This window comes from Zea mays, chromosome 5 (genome assembly GCF_902167145.1).
Source record: "Zea mays cultivar B73 chromosome 5, Zm-B73-REFERENCE-NAM-5.0, whole genome shotgun sequence".
Classification (NCBI taxonomy): Eukaryota; Viridiplantae; Streptophyta; class Magnoliopsida; order Poales; family Poaceae; genus Zea; species Zea mays.
This window is the reverse complement of record NC_050100.1, coordinates 40,659,190-40,680,191: the sequence shown is the minus strand read 5'-3', so window position 1 is coordinate 40,680,191 and position 21,002 is coordinate 40,659,190. Positions and strand designations below refer to the sequence as shown.

General features: G+C 44.2%; 1 protein-coding gene across 1 annotated transcript; it reads right to left on the bottom strand.

Annotated features, from left to right (window-relative positions):
* Window positions 1-279: 279 nt before the first annotated feature.
* On the bottom strand, window positions 280-14,211 carry LOC100191306 (uncharacterized). Its single transcript, NM_001136740.1, has 2 exons — window positions 13,693-14,211; window positions 280-1,182 (listed from the first exon to the last, which is right to left on the bottom strand). The coding sequence occupies exons 1-2, from the start codon at window positions 14,113-14,115 to the stop codon at window positions 619-621; spliced, it is 987 nt and encodes a 328-aa protein (NP_001130212.1). The 5' UTR covers window positions 14,116-14,211; the 3' UTR covers window positions 280-618.
* Window positions 14,212-21,002: the final 6,791 nt, after the last annotated feature.

The window sequence follows — 21,002 nt, the reverse complement described above, 5'->3', positions numbered from 1 at the left end:
ATTCCACAAATTTAATGAAATAAACTCATTCCTCGTAATATTACTAGTTATTAGACTATAAGAAATAAAATGGTGATTAATTAACTCATTCCTCAAACCAAACACGCTAAGTTTTTCACTCAACCATTTTGTGTACAGCTAAGTGCAAGATGTTTGTAAATACTCCCTCTATTTTAAATTGCAAATTATTTTTAACATTATTTTTACTTGCACCTAGATATAGAAGCTACATCTAGATCTATGATAAAAAAATTATATCAAAAATATAACAGAACTTATAATTTAGAATGGAAGGAGTGCTTTATAGCAACAGCAAACTTTGACGATCTACAATCCAACCATGATTTTTTACTAGATACAACCAAACCATGCTGATAAAGAACTTGCGACATACAATATAGTCTTCAGTTTCAGCACTCAGAATTATGACCAGCAGGCAAAAGTCCAATGAAAACCTGTTAACCTTTTGGCACGCTACCAGTAGTACAGGAGCACGAGCACTAAACGAGGAAATGTGCTAACAAAGTTGAAGATACGAATGTTGTGAGTTCTCGTTCCAGAGGAACTTCCGGACAAGCATGAGGCCAGACGAAAGACGACGAGCAAAATGGCTCTGCATCATGTGACAAAACGTAGCGGTTGCTGCTTACGTACCAAGGCCTGGTGCTTCTGCCCCGCAATATGGAACTCGTACACTTTTTGGCTGTTCACTACAACATTGCACACTTGGCAGATTTTTACTTCGCCCTGCGCTGCTCCAGCCTCAAGGACTCGCCTCTTCTTCACCTCCAGATCTTCCCGGGTTGCTGCTGAGCTGCTCTTCTTCTTCGGCTGTACAGAGGGCACCACACAGTTGGATACAGCAACAGGTGGCATACTTGGACCGATGACATTGCTTGGGGGCTTTATAATTGGTTTACGGGTGATTGAGTCTTGTAATTTCTCCAAATTTTTCTTGTGCTTCTTTCCCTGCTTATGGATCAGGAGAACTTCTAGTGTATCACACTGAATCTTGCACACCTCACATGGCGCTGGTTGCACAGTCTTCGGCTTTTTCTTCATTTGTTTCCTCAAGACATATTTCGGCACAGGATACCCAAAATGAGCATTCCACTGGGCATGGTGCAAGCCTGGGGCTGCAGCTGGTTGTGTAATTCCATTGGAGGCTCTGGCAACTGCTGCCTACAGAAAGATTGTTTGTACCTGGTTAATAACAAGGATCAAGACAGAAGAAACCATGTAACCAGTACATGGCATTAAGTATAACCAATCTAAACAGTACAATTGTACACATGACGTGGTTTACATGCAGTTGTACAACATATATCACAGGGTGACCAAACAGTAATAAATACAAATAAAATCAGGGAACAAAATGAGGTTGTAGAACTCGTGAAGGTCATAGAGCTTCATGCACAGAAAATTGAAACAAACTTACAGGTAAAAATCAATAAGGGCTTGTTCGGTTAGCTCTCAATTCATGTGGATTGAGTGGGATTGGGTGGGTTTAAATCCCAAGCAAGTCAAAGTTCTTCTAATTTTTTTTCAATCTCATTCAATCCATGTATAATGGGAATAACCGAACAAGCCCTAACAGGGATGGGGAATTAAAAGTGGCAAATCCTTTTCTACAATAATAGCTACGTATAACCACTACAGTGCATACAGTGCTAATCCCTTTCGTGTGATACATGCATAGCAAATCAGGGAAAGTGTGAAAAGACAACAAGTGAAACAGATCAGTACAATCTACTGCACAATTTATCTTGGGTAAACAAACTGAAGCTATACTGAGACCAACATGCTAGGATAAAGCAAAATGAACTTAGAATGTTCCTTTGGCTACAAGGAGACAAGTATGTATTGCAATGTTTCCAATACTTTACTTAATTTTTTGCATACAATTTAAAGTTGAAATGTTGAATTGATTCCCTTCAGTCACATTTTCTTATTGAGAACAACATCATGCAGCCCTATCCTCTCTAGGACAGCAAACTACACAGTTCACATAAGCAGATGTTGCACGGTCTCCTCTTCTTGATCACATAAAGGGCAGTGCTCAGGATGCTGTAGACCTCGGCGAGCTAATCTGTCCGCTGTCCAGCAGTGATTCAGGACAGCCAGCCAAATGAAGAACTTGCATGGAGCGCCCAAGTCTTCCAAATCTCTTGCCATGGCTCAAATTCAATAGCCCCAACAAAGAAACAGCGATAGGCAGACTTGGTTGAGAACACACCTGTAGAAGAAGGTATCCAAATGTGTTGATCTTCCACTCCAGGAAGGAGAGTCTATCATCACTTACTTGTTTCCTGTGTCCTCGCGAGGCAATTTTGGTATCTTCTTCTCCAACGTGTCGGCATGTCTGCCCTTTCCCCCGGGATGGAAGATATCAATTTTGTAGCTTGGTGGGGTAGATCGGCTGAGGTTATTCCTAAGGACCTCAGAGATGGCTTTAACTCCTTGGTGAACATAGGGGCTTGGACTATCTGGAGACACTGCAATGATTGTGTTTCTAATGGTGTTCAGCCTTCTATAGCCGGATTGCTTACCTCAGCCAATGATGAGTTCAATATGTGGTGTTTTGTGGGGGCCAAAGGCTTGACCCGTCTTTCAAGCCTAGCTTTTGTGTTCAACCTCGGCTAGGAGAAGGTTATACCTCTTGTTATTTGTGTGTGTGTGTGTGAGTGGTGTGTTAGGTCATTGTAAATACCATCCTTCTTCTATTGAAATGATACGCCAGCTCTCCTGCGTGTTTGAGAAGAAAAAAAAGCACCACACCTGCAAGGATATCCCATAGCTGCAAATATTCCATCAGTGCTGCAGCAGTCAGACCCCCCTGGATGTCCCTCGACCAGGCATTATTATCCAAAGCATCCCGAACAGTACTCCCTTTGATAGCCCTCTTTGACACATGATTGTATAAGGATGGAGCAAGGTCATGTAGGGACTTTCCATGGGGCCATTTATCACTCAAAAAGAGTGTTCTGGTGCCATCACCTACCACAGAGGAAACTGAAATGCGGAACATGGCCATTGAGTTGTGGTGGACCTGTATATCTATGGAAGCCCAAGGTCTATCAGGTTTTGTCTTTCTTAGCCATAGCCATCTCATTCCTAGAGCCCAGCTCATAGTTTCAAGATCCAAGATCCTAAGTCCACCAAGATCAAGAGGCCTTTGAACCTTTAACACCCCAGGTGTTTACCTCAAGTTAAACATCGAATATGGACTTAAGCACGGAATGTCGGTGAGAATAACGGTCTCTATGTCCTAATCAACGTCTATCATGATTTCGATATTGTCTTCATCTCCGTCTATCTGACTATTTCAAATGTTTCACGAAGTTCGGAATTTAATAATCTCACGAGACGTCGAGTTTTGTACTGGGTAAATCGCTCGAGTAAAGAAATGCAAATTTGGGAGCATTTGACTTTTATAATCCAGATCGTGCATGTTACCGAGGAAATCGTGCTCAAGATTAATAATTGGGATTGTTCTCCAGTGCACTATCCTAGACAAAGAAATCAAGTGGGTTCAGATAACAGATAGATTTTTGTCCGATTTCAACTAAATCAATGCCATCTCAAATGTTATATCACGATAGTGCTTTGATCTGGTTCGTTTGCATCTGGCCAGATCTAAATGTTTGGATATAAATAACTGGTAGAAATTTATCTGATTCTAGGAATATTCACCAAATCAAACAGCCTAAATATTGTAGTCCAATAAGGTTTGGGTCCAATCCATTTATGCATCCCGCCCAAACCCAAGTTCTAGAACCTAGGATTATATTTATGTTTGTATTTTTTCCCTTTTCGTTTGCAAAAATGAGAGAAAATTTTCATATTTTCTTTCCCCACCTTCGTCCTTCTCTTATCCAAACCCACTGCCTTCACCCATATCCGCACCAGGCAGCACGTATTTTTCCTCTCCTTGACGTGCGAGCGTCCCTGCTCCTCCCTAAGCCATCATCTCCCTCAGCGCATCGCAGGCTCATCTCCACGTTGCGCCTTTCCAGCGCCTCACCCCACATGGCATTGTCCAGTGCCTCACCGTGCGCTTGTCTCCTCCATCCATCGTACCCCGGTTCCTCCTCATGCACTCATCTCCCTCGCGCCGTCTGCTCCTCTTCCCATCCTCCCGTCGTCTTCTATCTTAGTGTTGTCACCGGCCGCCACGCCTCCCCTCGTCGACGAACACCACCCTCCTCACTCGAGATCGCACGACCTCACCGTGGCCCTAGTTCGTGTCTCCCTGGGCACGCGTCGTTTGGTCACCAACCACGCCCAGGACTTCTGCTCGAACCTCGTTGTTGTCGTGCCACTCCTCTTCAACATGGTCGCGCCCTCCCTATTCGTGGTCGCCACGCCACCGTAGAGTCGCCAAGCTGTCGCCGCTCCAAGCCACCAGACTCCATCGCGCCCAAGATCGAGTGTTGTCGACCTCGCCGGCCATGGTGCCCAGCTCCTCGCGCCTAACAGCCGTGTTCGCAACGCTACCGTTTGTGCTGAATCACCATGCTCAACCCGAGCCGTCGTCGTGGGGCTCTGCCTCACTAAGCCACCATCACTTGTCTTCAGTTCGCGCCTGCACTCCTCGCTGTGTTGTGCATCGGGTGAGATTGAGGATAGAGTTGTGGGTGAAAGAGAGTTCCATGAAGTTAGATGAATAAGAAAGTTGATGGAGAAAAGAGCGTAGCCCGCACAACGCCTGCCAGGTGTTCAACAAAATGCCTAAACCATATAACTGGCATCATTCTTGCGATTATCGAGTCGAATGGGTCATGGTAAGCTGATTTGTTGTTCATGTTAGTTGAATTGATGAATGGTCTGGCTATTAATCGCGATGATACTCTCGTCTGTAGCTCAGATGCGTTGTGGTGGTTATGTCCAAATCCGTTGTCGTGACTGTGTTTTTCTATGGAGTCGTGCATGGAATGATCCTCCTCTCTATCTTTTGTAATAATTGTGATGGTATTAAGTGCTTGTTAGAATACCGAGTTATGAGGTGATGTGGTGGAATGCTTAATTGTGGAATAGGGTATCTTGTGCGTATGGTGAGGTTTAGGGTTAAGATGCAAGTTATGTGTAAGTGTTTGCTAGAACGCATCGTCTCGTGTAGTGTTATGTCGTGCTCATAAACGGAAAGTACTCTTATATGTGGTGAAGTTTGGTTTTGAGTTGCGGATGTTGCGAGAGGTGTTTTGCTGACTATGTAGGCGATGGGTGGTGTGTAATGGAGTTAGTTTTGTGTAGGGTGCTTGTTGAGATGCCTTGTTTCATGCATTAATGTGATTGTGTTCATGAGTATGGAGTAGTCGTGTCATGTGAAACTTAGGTTTAATATGCTTATTGTGTGAAGAGTGTTTATGTGGATATATCAGTAAAGCATGATTGAAAAGATCTTATGTTTGTGGAATATGGTTCATTAGAAATGCAGTTTATGTAACTATTATTGTTTCTTTGCCCGCTTGCATTTAGCATGTAGGCACTTTTAAGTCTTTTGCTTCTAAAGTTGCAGTCGAGTAAAGTTATGTAATGTTGATGATACTCTACTTACTAAATCAAGGAGTATGATGTCCTATCTAGTTAGTGTGTTGCTAGACTTACGCGAGGTATGATTGAGATAGTGTTTCACCCGTCTAACCGATAATGATGTCATTGTTAATTGTGTAAGTGTGTTTTGTTTGATGAAATTGATGTCCTAACGTAGTAGTCATTGCATTCTCTATGTTTATTAGTCAACTAAATCTCATATACAAATATTTGTTGTTACCCAAAATAATTTGGAAGCGAGTAGAATCGATAAGTTGCTTTCAATTAAAAAGTTAGAATTGTTAGTGGAAAATGCACATAAGTACTTTAGGTATTAGGTGGTTGAGAATGCAGGTTTGGGGAACTCCATGCTATTTGATAAAGCTGTTAGACTGTTTTGGTAATATTCCTGGATTGCCTCCTGCGTGAGGCACTTCTGTCTAGGCTAGTATAGCAACATGGTCTGTTATGGCAACTAGAGGTTCCTTCCTTAGGTAGCCAGATCTGTTGTACTGATATAGGAAAGAGGATATCTCTCTTTGGTAGGTCTGATCTGATTGGCACCAGGCTGCCGCACCCTTCCCTGGTGCGTCACCTGTGATCAACAAGCGATCTTGTCGTGTGATCATTATGGCGGGAGCTGCAACAACTTGGCTAGTGCTGACATGGTGCAGAAAATTGGCTAACTACCAAACCACACCCGCCGCCCTACTACATCCAATGGCTTAATAGCAGCGGCATGAAGGTAACAAGGTTGGTAAGAGTTACATTTGCAATTGGTTCTTATCATGATTCTATTGACTGTGATGTTGTGCCAATGCAAGCATGTTCCATGCTGCTAGGTAGACCATGGCAATATGGTATAGACTCTTTAAATCATGGTAGGAGCAATCAATACTGTTTTATACATCATGACAAGAAAATTGTTTTAACACCTATGACACAAGAAGCCATTGTGAGAGATGAAATTGCTAGAGCTAGGAAACTAAAATGTGAGCAACCCGCTAAGAGTGAAAATCAAATGGAAGCTAATAAACTTCACAAGCATAAAGAGAAAAACACCAAATCTGCACAAAGTAATAATAATGAAGTTAAACTGAAAGGATCTTGTTTTTTTGCCACCAAATCTGATCTGAAATCACTTGATCATGCTTGCTATGCCTTGGTTTGCAAAGAAACCTTATTCTCATTTGAAGAGATGCCATCTTCTTTGCCTCCTACTGTCACTAAGCTTTTGCAGGAGTTTGCTGATGTGTTCCCAGCAAAAGTGTCACCAGGGCTACCACCGATTCGAGGAATTGAACACCAAATTGACCTCATTCCAGGAGCCTCCATACCAAATCGTGCACCATACAGGACCAATCCGGAAGAGACCAAAGAGATACAACACCAAGTGCAAGACTTGCTGGAAAAAGGTTATGGAATTGAAGTTGATCAAGCCAAAGTTAATGCAATACACAGTTAGCCAGTTCCTACAACGGTCACGCAAGTTAGGAGCTTTCTCGGTCTCGCTGGGTTCTATCGTCGCTTCGTGAAGGACTTTAGCACCATTGCTGCCCCACTGCACGAACTCACCAAGAAGGGTGCATCATTCACCTGGGCTTCAGCACAAGAGCATTCCTTCAAGATGCTGAAAGATAAGTTAACCCACGCTCCATTACTCCAACTACCAGATTTTAATAAACGTTTGAGCTTGAATGTGATGTTAGCGGAATTGGGTTGGGCGGCATGCTGCTGCAAGAAGGGAAACATGTTGCATATTTTAGTGAGAAGTTGAGTGGCCCTACCTTGAATTATTCAACTTATGATAAGAAATTACTTGCTCTTGTCCGAACTTTTTTTTGTCGAACACGCAGGAGAGTTGTGTATAATTGTATTAAGAAGAAAAGGGGAAAGACCCCAGAACAAACGTTACAAAGAGAAAACACACACACAGAGAGAAGAAAACCCCACCCAGCCCGAGCTGGGGCAGAGCGCCTGTCAGCTGGCAGACACCCCACACACATAACAAAGAAACTACCCCACACGGCTTTGAGCTTGGAGGAATGAAACCCCCTTAGCTCCAGCCAAGGACCACAGGAGAGCCTCCTCCCTGGCCAGCCAAACGCTCACCACCAAGCTTGGAGGGGTACCATTAAAGACAACCCCATTTCTATGCTTCCACAGCATCCAAGCACCCAGAGCGACCAAAGAGTCAAAGCCCTTTTTACTCAGCCCATCTAGCCGAGCACTATTGGAACACCACCAGAGATCAAAATCATCAATATCTTGTCCTGGAATGAAGCCCTGCAATCCATACGCCCTGAGCAAATCAAACCAGAAAAGACGTGCAAAAGAGCAGCCCACCAGCAAGTCATTGATAGACTCATCATGTTGATCACAGAGTGGGCAAAGAAGCGTTTTGTGTCAAGCCTCTTTTAGCCAACCTATCTGTTGTCCAACATTTGTTGTGAGCCACAAGCCACAGAAAGAACCGACATTTGCTAGGGGCCCAAGTCTTCCAAATTCGATCGGCCTGTTTGAAAAACAACGAGCCACAAAACATAGCAGCATAAGCGGATTTTGAAGAATAGTCACTGGAACTAAAAAAACTCCAAACATGACGATCTTGCACATTGGGCTGCAGCAAGAAACCCTCCAGGATCTCAGCCAAATCCAAAAACTGCACCCAGAAAGCATAAGAAAGAGCTCCTTGAAAAACTTGCACCCAACTCAAGTTAGGCAAGGCATCCTTTACCAATCTTCTTTTGACAACCTTCCTAGGAATAGAAGCAAAGACTGCAGGGGCAAGCTCTTGAATGCAGTGCCCAAGCAGCCACTTATCAGTCCAAAAGAGGGTGTTTAAACCATTTCCAATCTCAGTATACACAGCGGATTTGAAGAGGCAAACCACTTCCTTTGGGAAATGCAGTGGAAAAACAGCCCACGGCCTCCCAGGATCTGATTTCTGCAACCAAAGCCACCTGACTCTACGAGCCCAACCAAACAATTTTAAGTTGAAAATACCTAGACCACCCAAATCTTTAGGACGAGTGACTTTACTCCAAGCCAAGTATAAGATTGAAATCAGCAGCGGATGGCTGCGGGACAAAGGATAAAGGAGGGTCAAGATTGGCCAGCAAGCATCATTAAGAGGAGGTCCAAGTTCCAACGCACTGATGTTCCCAACTCTTCCCGAAACCAGCAGCAATAAACTCACCAATATGACCATAACTCCGTCATACGAGATCCAAAGAAGGTGATTAAGGACATGTTGGAAAGATCAGGAAGTCTACTTTCAAATGAGCTAGTCCTCACTGTCAGATTCAAAGCGAGCAAATCAGAATAGTCCAGGAGAAGTCGAGCCATCCAACCTGGGTTGTAGGCTGTGTTCCTTTAGAGCCCATTCAGGGGCGCGCCCCCTTTAGGGTTTCCACCCCCAAATCACTTGTCCACCTATAAACGCTACTGTAGTCCTCACCCTGAACCCCAGGTTTTGTTTTGTTGAAAGAAAGTTGCTGCTTCTTCCTTGTAAACTCGTGACTCAGTTGAGCACCTGTTTTACTCGATTCAGAACCTCATTTCGTGAGTAAGAGATTCATCCTTCGGGCAAAGACTGTGTGCTGTTTGCTTGTCCACTCGTTCTTGCTTGTTCTTCGATTTGCTTGCAGGTTCGGGGTTGTTCTTGGCACAGCAAGAACAACAACTATCCAAATCGAGTTATCCCCAGCTTTCATCGAAAGATCGGGAACCCGTTTGACATATCACATTTGCTAGAGCTTTATATTCAGCTTCAATACCCAACCTAGACACCGTTGGCTGTTTGCGAGCACTTCAAGGTACAAGGTTGGAAGACTTCCCTATCAAATATCTTGGAATTTCAGACATTCAAAAACTGAACTCCCCCCTTTGAGTGAGATGGCTTTGGCTAAAAAAATCTGAACCAACTAAACCCTGGGCTTCTTTTCAGCTGCAGTGCAGCAAGAAGGTTAAGAAGTTGTTTGATATGACCATGGCTACTGGTGCTGGGGATGGAATATCAACCCTTTTCTGGAAGGGTTAATTAGAAATATGCCACTCCAATTTTGAAAAGTTTGAAACTAGTTCATTTTCATGCCACTCCATGGCATCAACCATCTAATTTTGCAAAAGTATAGTGGCATGTATACAATTAATCTTTTCTAGAAAGACTGGTGGCTGTCCGGGCAGCGTATGCAGGATGTTGCCCCCCTCACGTTTTTAGTCTAGTCTCTAAACGATGTGCTATTCCAGAACTGTGGTTGAAGCCCTTGTTGATCATAGACAGGTTCAAGATGTACATGGACTGCTATCCTCGGAGTTTGTTCAGGAATTCTTAGCAATATGTAGTCTCTTGGGAGAGGTTATCCTTCGTTCGGGAACCCCTGATAAGCATTTTTGGTGCATAGCTACCACAGGAATCTATTCTGCTAAGTCGACATATGAAGGGCCTGTTTGGTTCAGCTTTTTTTCTGACCAGCTTTTCTGAAAATCTGGCTGTGGGGAGAATCTGAGTATCATTACGATTACGTGTGGAGGAAGATAAAGTTGTTCATATGGCTCAGGATCTAGAAAGTGACGGATTCCTACTATTACAACGATTCAACCGATTATGTGTTTATGTTGATTTTGGATGGTTTTTGCTCCAACAAATTTTATAGAAGTTGGCTGAAAAGCTGAGCGTTTGGCAGTCCGCAGCAGCTTTTGGTGGCCAGAAGCTGCCAGAAGCCGAAACAAACAGGGTCGAAGCTTTGTTTCAAGGCGCCACAGCAATGCCTGAATGGGAATTAATCTAGAAATCGTGGACTCCTCCCAAGTGCTCCTTCTTGTGGTTGGTTGCGCACGACCGTTGTTGGACTGCAGATCGGCTGGCTCGGAAAAATCTGCCTGACACTGATCAGTGCCTGCTTTGCGATCAAGAGGAGAATATTAATCACCTCCTGAAAAGTTGTGTTTTCTCTAGGCAATTCTGGTTCATCCATCTGCAAAGGGTTGGCTTAGCTTTGCTGGCCCCGCAATGGGGGGACCAGAACTTCTTCGTGTGGTGGTCTGCGTCTTCCAGCTTGGTGGATGGTTTGGTCGAAAAGGGGCTGGACTCTCTAGTTTCGTTGGGCGCCTGGATTATATGGAGGCACCGGAATGAATGTGTCTTCAATGGTGCATCTCCAAGTCTGTCATTTGCCTTTGTTTTGGCTGGTGAAGAGCTATGGAGCTGGTCCCATGCTGGAGCTAGAGGGCTATCTCTACTTACAGCTCAAGACATGGATACAGATGGTTAACAAGTTTTATTAGGTTGTTTGTGTTTCTTTGTTTCTGTGTCCCTGGTCAGGCATGTTTGTCTTTCCTAGGGATGGGTGGGTGTTCGCTTGTGTATAGACTCTCTTCTATTAATACAATGATACGCAGTCCTCCTGCGTGTTCGAGAAAAAAATAATTTACTTATCCAACACCCTTAATAGAAATATAGAATGGTTTCTCCATTCAATTGCTGAGTAAGATGTATATCCTATGCATAGTTCTTAAGGCGGTAAGGCGAGACAAGGTGTTGAGCCATCGCCTGGACGCCTAGGCGCTTACTAAGGCGAGCAAGGCGACGCCTTACCAATTAAAGAAAAGACAGAACAACAACATATATGAGGAAGAAAAAGAAAAAGGGAGAAAAAAAAAGAAGGAAGGGGTAGAAGAGATGGCCTAGCCCACCAAGCAGGCAGGCAGCCCATATATCCTTCGGTTAGGGTTGCTGAGTTGCTCCCATCTCACTGTCGCCGCTCGTCCACAACCATGCATCGCTGCTCCTGCTCCCCCAAGCTCGGCGGCGCTCCCCCGAGTCTCAGCGTCGTCGCTCCCCCGAGCTCTGCACCGCCGCTCCCCTGAGCTCTGCACCGCCGCTCGCCCGAGTTCTGCGTCGCCGCTCCCCCGAGCTCGGCACTCCCTGCGCCGCCGCTCCCCCGATCCCGCTCCCCAAAGTCGTCTCTGCTAGGCTTCTTCCCCCTCCCCTCTTGCCGACTCTTGGCTAGGCGACGGGGACGCCTAGACTTTTTGGCCGCCTGGACGCCTAGGCGACACCTTTGAAACCATGATCCTATGCAGTTTCATATACGAACCAGAGCATTAAGAATTCATATTACACAGAAGCAAAATCAAATTATTTCTGTTGGCAACATTTGGTCACCCCTGCACAGTTGTACCCACACAACGAATCTAGGAAAAATAAGGGAATGCTCCAGTTTAAACACTTCTGTTTCTAGGGCACTCAAATTGGGTTACAAAATGCCATAATTTTCCTTAGAAAAAAACCGTTGTTCTCATAGTTTCTGCTAATAGATATTACCGAAGACACAAACAGTATCACTGGTCAAATTTTCACATAGGTGACCACACTAAATCGTGTAATAGCTGCAGCGCTCTATTATTTGCGTTCAAACCATGTTTGTAAGAGTTCTTTTGGATGTTTTGCTATTCTGTATTTCAGAGAACATTATTATTGCACTGTCTGTTTTTAACACTATTATCTGTTTTCAGAATAACAAACTTTTGCTATTCTCTGTTTTCAGAATTGTTTGTGAAGTGAATGAAATAATAGTAAAATTGTTTGTCTAGAACTTTAGATATGGAGGAGTATCTACATGTCAGGACCTGTCAGGGCCCAAGGGGGCTGCGGTCAGGACCTGTCAGGGCCCAAGGGGAATGCGGCAAGGAGCAGCAGCAAGGAGCGCAGGTCAAAGGATAAGAAGAATAGTTGAGATTATCTAGGAAGGTTATCAGTTAGTAGTTTTTTGAGAGTTTTAAGAAGATAAGGATCTCTAGCTAGATAGGGGCGGCCAGACGGACTATTTATGTAATCAATGGATGAGAAATAAAGTAGGCAAGAATTAGAAGGGAGAAATCCTCCTCTTGCTCGGGCGTGGGCAGAGGCCCCCGGGTGGCGTTTCTGCCCATCGATCCCCCTCTCCAATCCCCTCTACGCATCTACTGTTCATTGGCGGGTACTGTTCACTCCGCCTCCACTAGCAGCTCCAATCCCTCACCGATCTAGCAACCATAACACTCCATGTATCGGAGTGCTTAACGCTTGTAGCATAAAATCAGGTCCAACATGGTATTGTGTTCTATGTTAGTAATAGATCTTGATTAGGATTATATAGTTAGTGGATCCAGATTGGGTATCACAAGCTTATGTCTAATTATACATGGGACTCATAAAGGACTGACATGATTTCTCTTTGCTGTTATTTTTATGAAATTGTATCCATCTTAATATATTTACCAGATGTTTGCATTACATTACTTCGCTCAAAAAATTATGTGCCTGTAGCAACTCACGGGCCAGTGCCTAGTTTCATATAGTATTTGTAAGACATCTTCAATTGATGATATTAAGATTAGGGAGCAGAAAGTCCTTGACCAGCTGATGGGAGCTCGCCTTCGATGCTGTCCACACACAGCTCTGAGGCCTAGTTAACTACTTTATGGTTCTCTCCAATGGGCTGCCCTACCTTCTAAATAGATCGGAACAAAATAGCTACATCCAAAAGATTTAAATAAAATTTAAAAATACAATTTTATACCTAATCAATTGCTCAAGAGCTAATCAGATGAAATAATCCCCTCAACGCATCACATATACTATGTATTTATCCATGAAAAAAGAGAATTGACTAGAACCTATCTATGGTCATGTAAGACTCAATAAATCTAAACATGTGACGCACTTCTTTTAGATTACTTCTTGTTCAAACTAGCATAGAAGACATAATTCCGAAGTTCAACAATTCACCAAATAACAATGAGATTTTATTAAACAAAATAAAGTATGGTTCTTTAGTAAATGCAACAGCGTGATGCCCTAAGATTTACATAGCTTGGCCCCTCCTACATTTGTCATCAAGCTCCGACACTGTTAATCAGGCAAACCCTGTTGATTGGTTATGTTACGAGATTAAGGAACCAAACTACCTAAGATTTGTTCATTGCATTTAGCAAACCTCCCCCTAATTTCAAACAAATAGAACAACAACAGATCACCAAATCACCGGGGAGGGAATTACCAAGCATTCGATTCTTAAGAGATCAAATCTCGTAATTCCACCTAAATTTACGGCGGACAAATATAAATAAATAAATAAAACTCGGAGTCAAAATGGAATCCTGAGGCGTCCTAACCTGAGCGTAGCTCTGGGGATCGAAACCGAATTGCTTCCCCGCCTCCTTTGTGGTCGCCTCCAGAGCAGCCTGCGTCGTCGATGCTACCGCGGCCTGCTGCAACGCCTCGCCGACGGTGCTGTAGCAGCCCACCAGGCCAGCCCCCGCCGAGCCTCCTCCCTCCGGGTGACTGTAGTGCTGGTAACCCGAATAGGGGTCGTACTGCGCGGCGGTGGACGACGCGGCGGCAGGGACGGGGTAGTAGTAGGATGACGAGGCGGCGGCCACGGCGGAGGAGTACGTGGGCGGGGCAGGTTGGTGATAGGCGCCGTAGGGATAAGAATAGCCAGCGTAATACGGGTAGTGGGCGTGTTCTGTGCCCGACGCCGGCGCTGCCGCGGGCGCCGCCGCGGGGGCGTTAGTGGCGGCTGCGGCGTAGTTCATCGCGGTGCGAATGCGGCCGTGAGAGGCACCAGGTTAGGGTGGACAAGAACGCGCTCAGATGGCGGTTAGGACGCACTTGTTGCGGGTGGGTGACATCTGAGCCATCTGAGCGCTGAGACCGCGGTTCCGGGTGGAATGCGGATGCACTTGGGGTCCATTCGATTATTCAGGAATCTACTCAAGCAAGGATTCCAACTAAAATAATTGTGTAATTTATAATATAACAAGTTATTTGGAATAATTTTTAGTCTTACTAGTCGGTTACTCGTGCGTTGCGACGGCTCACAATAATACTCACGGTTGATCCTTGTTCTCGAATGATATACATCAAGAACAAAGCAACACAATTGTTAACGATTAAAGACATTCGTCCTTCTACATATTATCTTCTTTCGGGTATAATGATCTCCAAACGAAGATTATGGAGGACATACCTTCATCATCTCAGTACAAATATAAACGAATGTATATGAAATATAAAAGAATATAAATAATGATGATATATCAATAAATCATTTATATTCACATTTCATAAATATTCACGTTATTTATTTTACATCGATACATTCGGCTTGCCATAAGATAAAAATGTGAGAATGACGTAAGAGCGATTAGAAACCATCGTGAACAGTACTGGGGTACTGTTCATCTATTTATAGGCACGGGACGCAGCCCGGACAAAATTATATCCATGTCCATGTTAACTAATTATAATAATAATACAAGCTATTAAGAACTATATAGTCTTTTTCTCTTTAAGTCGGTATCTTCTTTCGCCTTTATCACAATGCCAAGCCGAAGCTCTTTCAGTCGTAGCTTCGGCTTTTGTTCGCATCATCTTCGGCTTATAGGCATGTTTGGTTCGTTACCTCAATTACCACACTTTGCCTAACTTTTCTGTCTAAGGTTAGTTATTCAATTTGGACGACTAACCTTAGGCAAAGTATGGCACATTTAGCCACAAACCAAACATGCATTATATCTTTATGTTACACCTGCCTTTGTATTGTCTTGTCGAAGGTGTTTTTGCCCTGAGGACCTTTGGCGGAGGAGAAGACTCACAACAGTAGCCCCTTCGCGGTGCTAGATCGTTTTTCATAACGAGCTCGATTCGCGAAAACACGAAGGTTTCAGAATGTCGAAGGTCCGAAAAACACATTCCCTGAGCTTGTTGTCGAGAAACGATTATAATATTCTGGACGTCGGACGGTCCACCGGTCAGCCAGTGCGAGCAGCGTGGCGGTTCACCTTCTCCCCCTGCAGCACTATATAAACAGACGGGTTGGTGAGGAGTTACCACAGCATTCATTGCTATTGCACTGTTGTGCTGTTAAAAAAATCTAACCATAGTCGAAGTTCTCTATATTGCATTTTCGAGTAAACGCTTTGTCACTCGTGATTAGCTTCGTCTTAGAAGAAGCATAAACACAAATGGTTAGAGTTCGTTCCACCGCTAGGGTGTGTCGTGAGGGGGACGAGGCCGAAGCTACCGAAACAACACCAATATCAGAAGTAATGAAGCGATCAGGTCTAATTGTGCCAGGGGAAGCTGCTGACGAAGGTGCTTCCAATGCCGAAGTTGTACAAACTGTGGTTGAGGGTGAGAGTGATAATGAGAGCAAAGAGGATAACAGCATTCTGAACCCGGCGAAGCCCAGTCATCTTGAATTTGGAAATCCACTGTAACAGAAGATGACATGACTATGATGAAAAAACTGGGCTACTTCGGGGAGTCTGAGGGCAAGCTTGTTCGATTTGCTGGGGAGGAGATGACTCCAAAGCCGAGGGAGGACAAAGTTATTGTCTTTAAGAGCTTCTTCAGAGCAGGGCTTCGATTCCCCCTAAATGACATGATAGGGGAGGTTCTAAAGAACTTTGAAATATACCTTCATCAGTTGACCCCCAATGTTATTGTTAGACTTAGCGTCTTCATATGGGCTCTCCGAAGCCAAGGGATGGATGCTAATGCCGAAGCTTTCTACCGGGTACACGAGTTACATTACCAGACGAAAGCTAGAGCAGATGGCCTTCACAAGAACTTTGGTTGTTATAATTTTGCGTATCGGAAGGATACGAAGGCCCCGGTTATTGGCTATCACACCAAGTGGCCAACCGGGTGGACTAATGAATGGTTTTACATGAAAGCTGATGAGAAGAGAAGGGAAAAACTCATGAGTATGGCGATGAGTCCCTTGAAGCTGAACTTCGGCATGACCAGACCCTTGTGCAACATGCAGTTGGGGGCCCCTTGCCAATTGGCCGAAGTAGAATTTAGAGTGGTGGCTGGGCACATCAGTACTAGAGACTTAGTGCAAGAGTACTTATCAAACAGAACATATCCAACTTCGAGTGGTTGGGGAATGCCGAAGGGAAAGTGAAAGTCGCCTAGAGGGGGGGTGAATAGGGCGAAACTGAAATTCTCAAATCAACCACAACTACAAGCCGAGTTAGCGTTAGAAATATAATCGAGTCCGCGAGAGAGGGTGCAAAACAAATCGCAAGCAAATACGAGGTGTGACACACGGATTTGTTTTACCGAGGTTCGGTTCTCGCAAACCTACTCCCCGTTGAGGTGGTCACAAAGACCGGGTCTCTTTGAACCCTTTCCCTCTCTCAAACGGTCCCTCGGACCGAGTGAGCTTTCTCTTCTCAATCACTTGGAACACAAAGTTCCTACAAAGACCACCACAAGATTGGTGTCTCTTGCTTCAATTACAAGTGAGTTTGATCGCAATGAAGAATCAAGAAAGAAGAAAGCAATCCAAGCGCAAGAGCTCGAAAGAACACAAGCAAATCTCTCTCACTAGTCACTAAAGCTTTGTGTGGAATTTGGGAGAGGATTTGATCTCTTGAGTGTGTCTAGAATTTAATGCCTAGCTCTTGTAAGTGGTTGGAAGTGTGAAAACTTGGATGCAATGAATGGTGGGTGGTTGGGGGTATTTATAGCTCCAACCACCAAACTAGTCGTTTGGTGGGGCTGACTATCGTATGGTGCACCGGACAGTCCGGTGTACACCGGACATGTCCGGTGCGCCAGCCACGTCACCAAAGCTGTTGGGATTCGACCGTTGGAGCACTGTCTTCTGGGCCCGCCTGGATGTCCGGTGGCGCACCGGACATGTACTGTAGAGTGTCCGGTGCGCCAGTATGGGCGTGCCTGACTTCTGCGCGCGCTGGCGCGCATTTAATGCGCTGCAGGTAGTCGTTGGCACCGAAGTATCCGTTGCTTCGATGTCACACCGGACAGTCCGGTGTACACCGGACATGTCCGGTGAATTATAGCGGAGTAGCCGTTGCGAATTCCCGAAGCTGGCGAGTTCCTGAGGCCGCTCTTCCTTGGAGCACTGGACACTGTCCGGTGTACACCGGACAGTCCGGTGAATTATAGCGGAGCGCCTCTAGAATTTCCCGAAGATGATGAGTTTGGCATGGAGTCCTCTGGTGCACCGGACACTGTCCGGTGTACACCGGACAGTCCGGTGCGCCAGACCAGAGGTGCCTTCGGTTGTCCCTTTGCTCTTTTGTTGAACCCAATACTTGATCTTTTTATTGGCTAAGAGTGAACTTTTTACACCTGTATAACTTATACACTAGAGCGAACTAGTTAGTCCAATTATTTGTGTTGGGCAATTCAACCACCAAAATCAATTAGAAAAATAGGTGTAAGCCTAATTCCCTTTCAATCTCCCCCTTTTTGGTGATTGATGCCAACACAAACCAAAGCAAGAATAGAAGTACATAATTGAACTAGCTTGCATGATGTAAGTGCAAAGGTTGCTTGGAATTGAGCCAATATAACTACTCATAAGATATGCATGGATTGTTTCTTCATTTTTAACATTTTGGACCACGCTTGCACCACATGTTTTGTTTTTGCAAATTCTTTTGTAAATCTTTTTAAAGTTCTTTTGCAAATAGTCAAAGGTAAATGAATAAGATTTTGCAAAGCATCTTTAAGATTTGAAATGTTCTCCCCCTGTTTCAAATGTTTTTCCTTTGACTAAACAAAACTCCCCCTTAATGAAATCCTCCTCTTAGTGTTCAAGAGGGTTTTGATATTAATTTTGAAGAGGATGTACCAATTTGAAATTATATCACAAGTAAGATACCAATTTGAAAATACTCTTTGAAAAACTCAAAATTTTACAAATTGGTGGTGGTGCGGTCCTTTTGCTTTGGGCTCATACTTTCTCCCCCTTTGGCATGAATCGCCAAAAACGGAATCATTAGAGCCCTTTGAAATACTCTCTCCCCCTTTGGTCATAAGTAAATGAGTGAAGATTATACCAAAGACGAAGTTCTTTTGCTTTGGATTCTCTCCCCAAGAGATGGAGAGAAGTGCGGAGCGACGGCGAAGGATGAGTGACGGAGTGGAAGCCTTTGTTTTCGCCGAAGACTCCAATTCCCTTTCAATACACCTATGACTTGGTTTGAAATAGACTTGAAAACACATTAGTCATAGCATATGAAAGAGACATGATCAAAGGTATATGAATGAGCTATGTGTGCAAATCAACAAAAGAAGTTCCTAGAATCAAGAATATTTAGCTCATGCCTAAGTTTGTTAAAAGTTTGTTCATCAAGTGGCTTGGTAAAGATATCGGCTAATTAATCTTTAGTGTTAATGTATGAAATCTCGATATCTCCCTTTTATTGGTGATCCCTTAAAAAGTGATACCGAATGGCTATGTGTTTAGTGCGGCTATGCTCAACGGGATTATCCGCCATGCGGATTGCACTCTCATTATCACATAGAAGAGGAACTTTGGTTAATTTGTAACCGTAGTCCCTAAGGTTTGCCTCATCCAAAGTAGTTGCGCGCAACAATGTCCTGCGGCAATGTACTCGGCTTCGGCGGTAGAAAGAGCGACCGAATTTTGCTTCTTTGAAGCCCAAGACACCAAGGATCTTCCCAAGAACTGGCAAGTCCATGATGTGCTCTTTCTATTGATTTTACACCCCGCCCAATCGGCATCCGAATATCCAATCAAATCAAATGTGGATCCCCTAGGATACCAAAGCCCAAACTTAGGAGTATAAACTAAATATCTCAAGATTCGTTTTACGGCCGTAAGGTGAGCTTCCTTAGGGTCGGCTTGGAATCTTGCACACATGCATACGGAAAGCATAATATCCGGTCGAGATGCACATAAATATAGCAAAGAACCTATCATCGACCGGTATACCTTTTGATCGACGGATTTACCTCCTTCGTCGAGGTCGAGATGCTCATTGGTTCCCATGGGTGTCTTGATGGGTTTGGCATCCTTCATTCCAAACTTACTTCGAATGTCTTGAGTATACTTCGTTTGGCTTAGGAAGGTGCCCTCTTGGAGTTGCTTTACTTGAAAACCTAAGAAATACTTCAACTCCCCCATCATAGACATCTCGAACTTTTGTGTCATGATCCTACTAAACTCTTCACATGTAGATTCGTTAGTAGACCCAAATATAATATCATCAACATAAATTTGGCATACAAACAAATCATTCTCAAGTGTTTTGGTAAAGAGTGTAGGATCGGCCTTTCCGACTTTGAATCCATTAGTGATAAGGAAATCTCTAAGGCATTCATACCATGCTCTTGGGGCTTGCTTTAGCCCATAAAGCGCCTTAGAGAGCTTATAGACATGGTTAGGATACTCACTATCTTCAAAGCCGGGAGGTTGCTCAACATAGACCTCTTCCTTGATTGGTCCATTGAGGAAGGCACTCTTCACATACATTTGGTAAAGCTTGAAGCCATGGTAAGTAGCATAGGCCAATAATATGCGAATTGACTCAAGTCTAGCTACGAGTGCATAGGTTTCACCGAAATCCAAACCTTCGACTTGGGAGTATCCCTTGGCCACAAGTAGAGCTTTGTTCCTTGTCACCACACCATGCTCGTCTTGCTTGTTGTGGAAGACCCATTTGGTTCCTACAACATTTTGATTAGGACGTGGAACTAAATGCCATACCTCATTCCTAGTGAAGTTGTTGAGCTCCTCTTGCATTGCCACCACCCAATCCGAATCTTGTAGTGCTTCCTCTATCCTGTGTGGCTCAATAGAGGAGACAAAAGAGTAATGCTCACAAAAATGTGCAACACGAGATCTAGTGGTTACCCCCTTATGAATGTCGCCGATGATGGTGTCGACGGGGTGATCTCGTTGGATTGCTTGGTGGACTCTTGGGTGTGGGAGCCTTTGTTCTTCATCCTCCTTGTCTTGATCATTTGCATCTCCCCCTTGATCATTGTCGTCATCTTGAGGTGGCTCATTTGCTTGATCTTCTACTTCATCAACTTGAGCTTCATCCTCATTTTGAGTCGGTGGAGATGCTTGCGTGGAGGAGGATGGTTGATCTTGTGCATTTGGAGGCTCTTCGGATTCCTTAGGACACACATCCCCAATGGACATGTTCCTTAGCGCGATGCACAGAGCCTCTTCAATACCTATCTCATCAAGATCAACTTGCTCTACTTGAGAGCCATTAGTTTCATCAAACACAACGTCACAAGAAACTTCAACTAGCCCCGAGGACTTGTTAAAGACTCTATATGCCCTTGTGTTTGAATCATATCCTAGTAAAAAGCCTTCTACAGTCTTAGGAGCAAATTTAGATTTTCTACCTCTTTTAACAAGTATAAAGCATTTGTTACCAAAGACTCTAAAATATGAAATATTGGGCTTTTTACCGGTTAGGAGTTCATAAGATGTCTTCTTGAGGATTAGGTGTAGATATAACCAGTTGATGGCGTAGCAAGCGGTGTTGTCCGCCTCGGCCCAAAACCGATCCGAAGTCTTGTACTCATCAAGCATGGTTCTTGCCATGTCCAATAGAGTTCTATTCTTCCTCTCCACTACACCATTTTGTTGTGGCGTGTAGGGAGAGGAGAACTCATG

Coding starts and splice junctions, on each gene's coding strand:
- LOC100191306 (NM_001136740.1), bottom strand. CDS start 14,115: ATGAACTACGCCGCAGCCGCCACTAACGCCCCCGCGGCGGCGCCCGCG. Junction 1,183..13,692: donor ATCCCCAGAGCTACGCTCAG/GTTAGGACGCCT, acceptor ATCTTTCTGTAG/GCAGCAGTTGCCAGAGCCTC.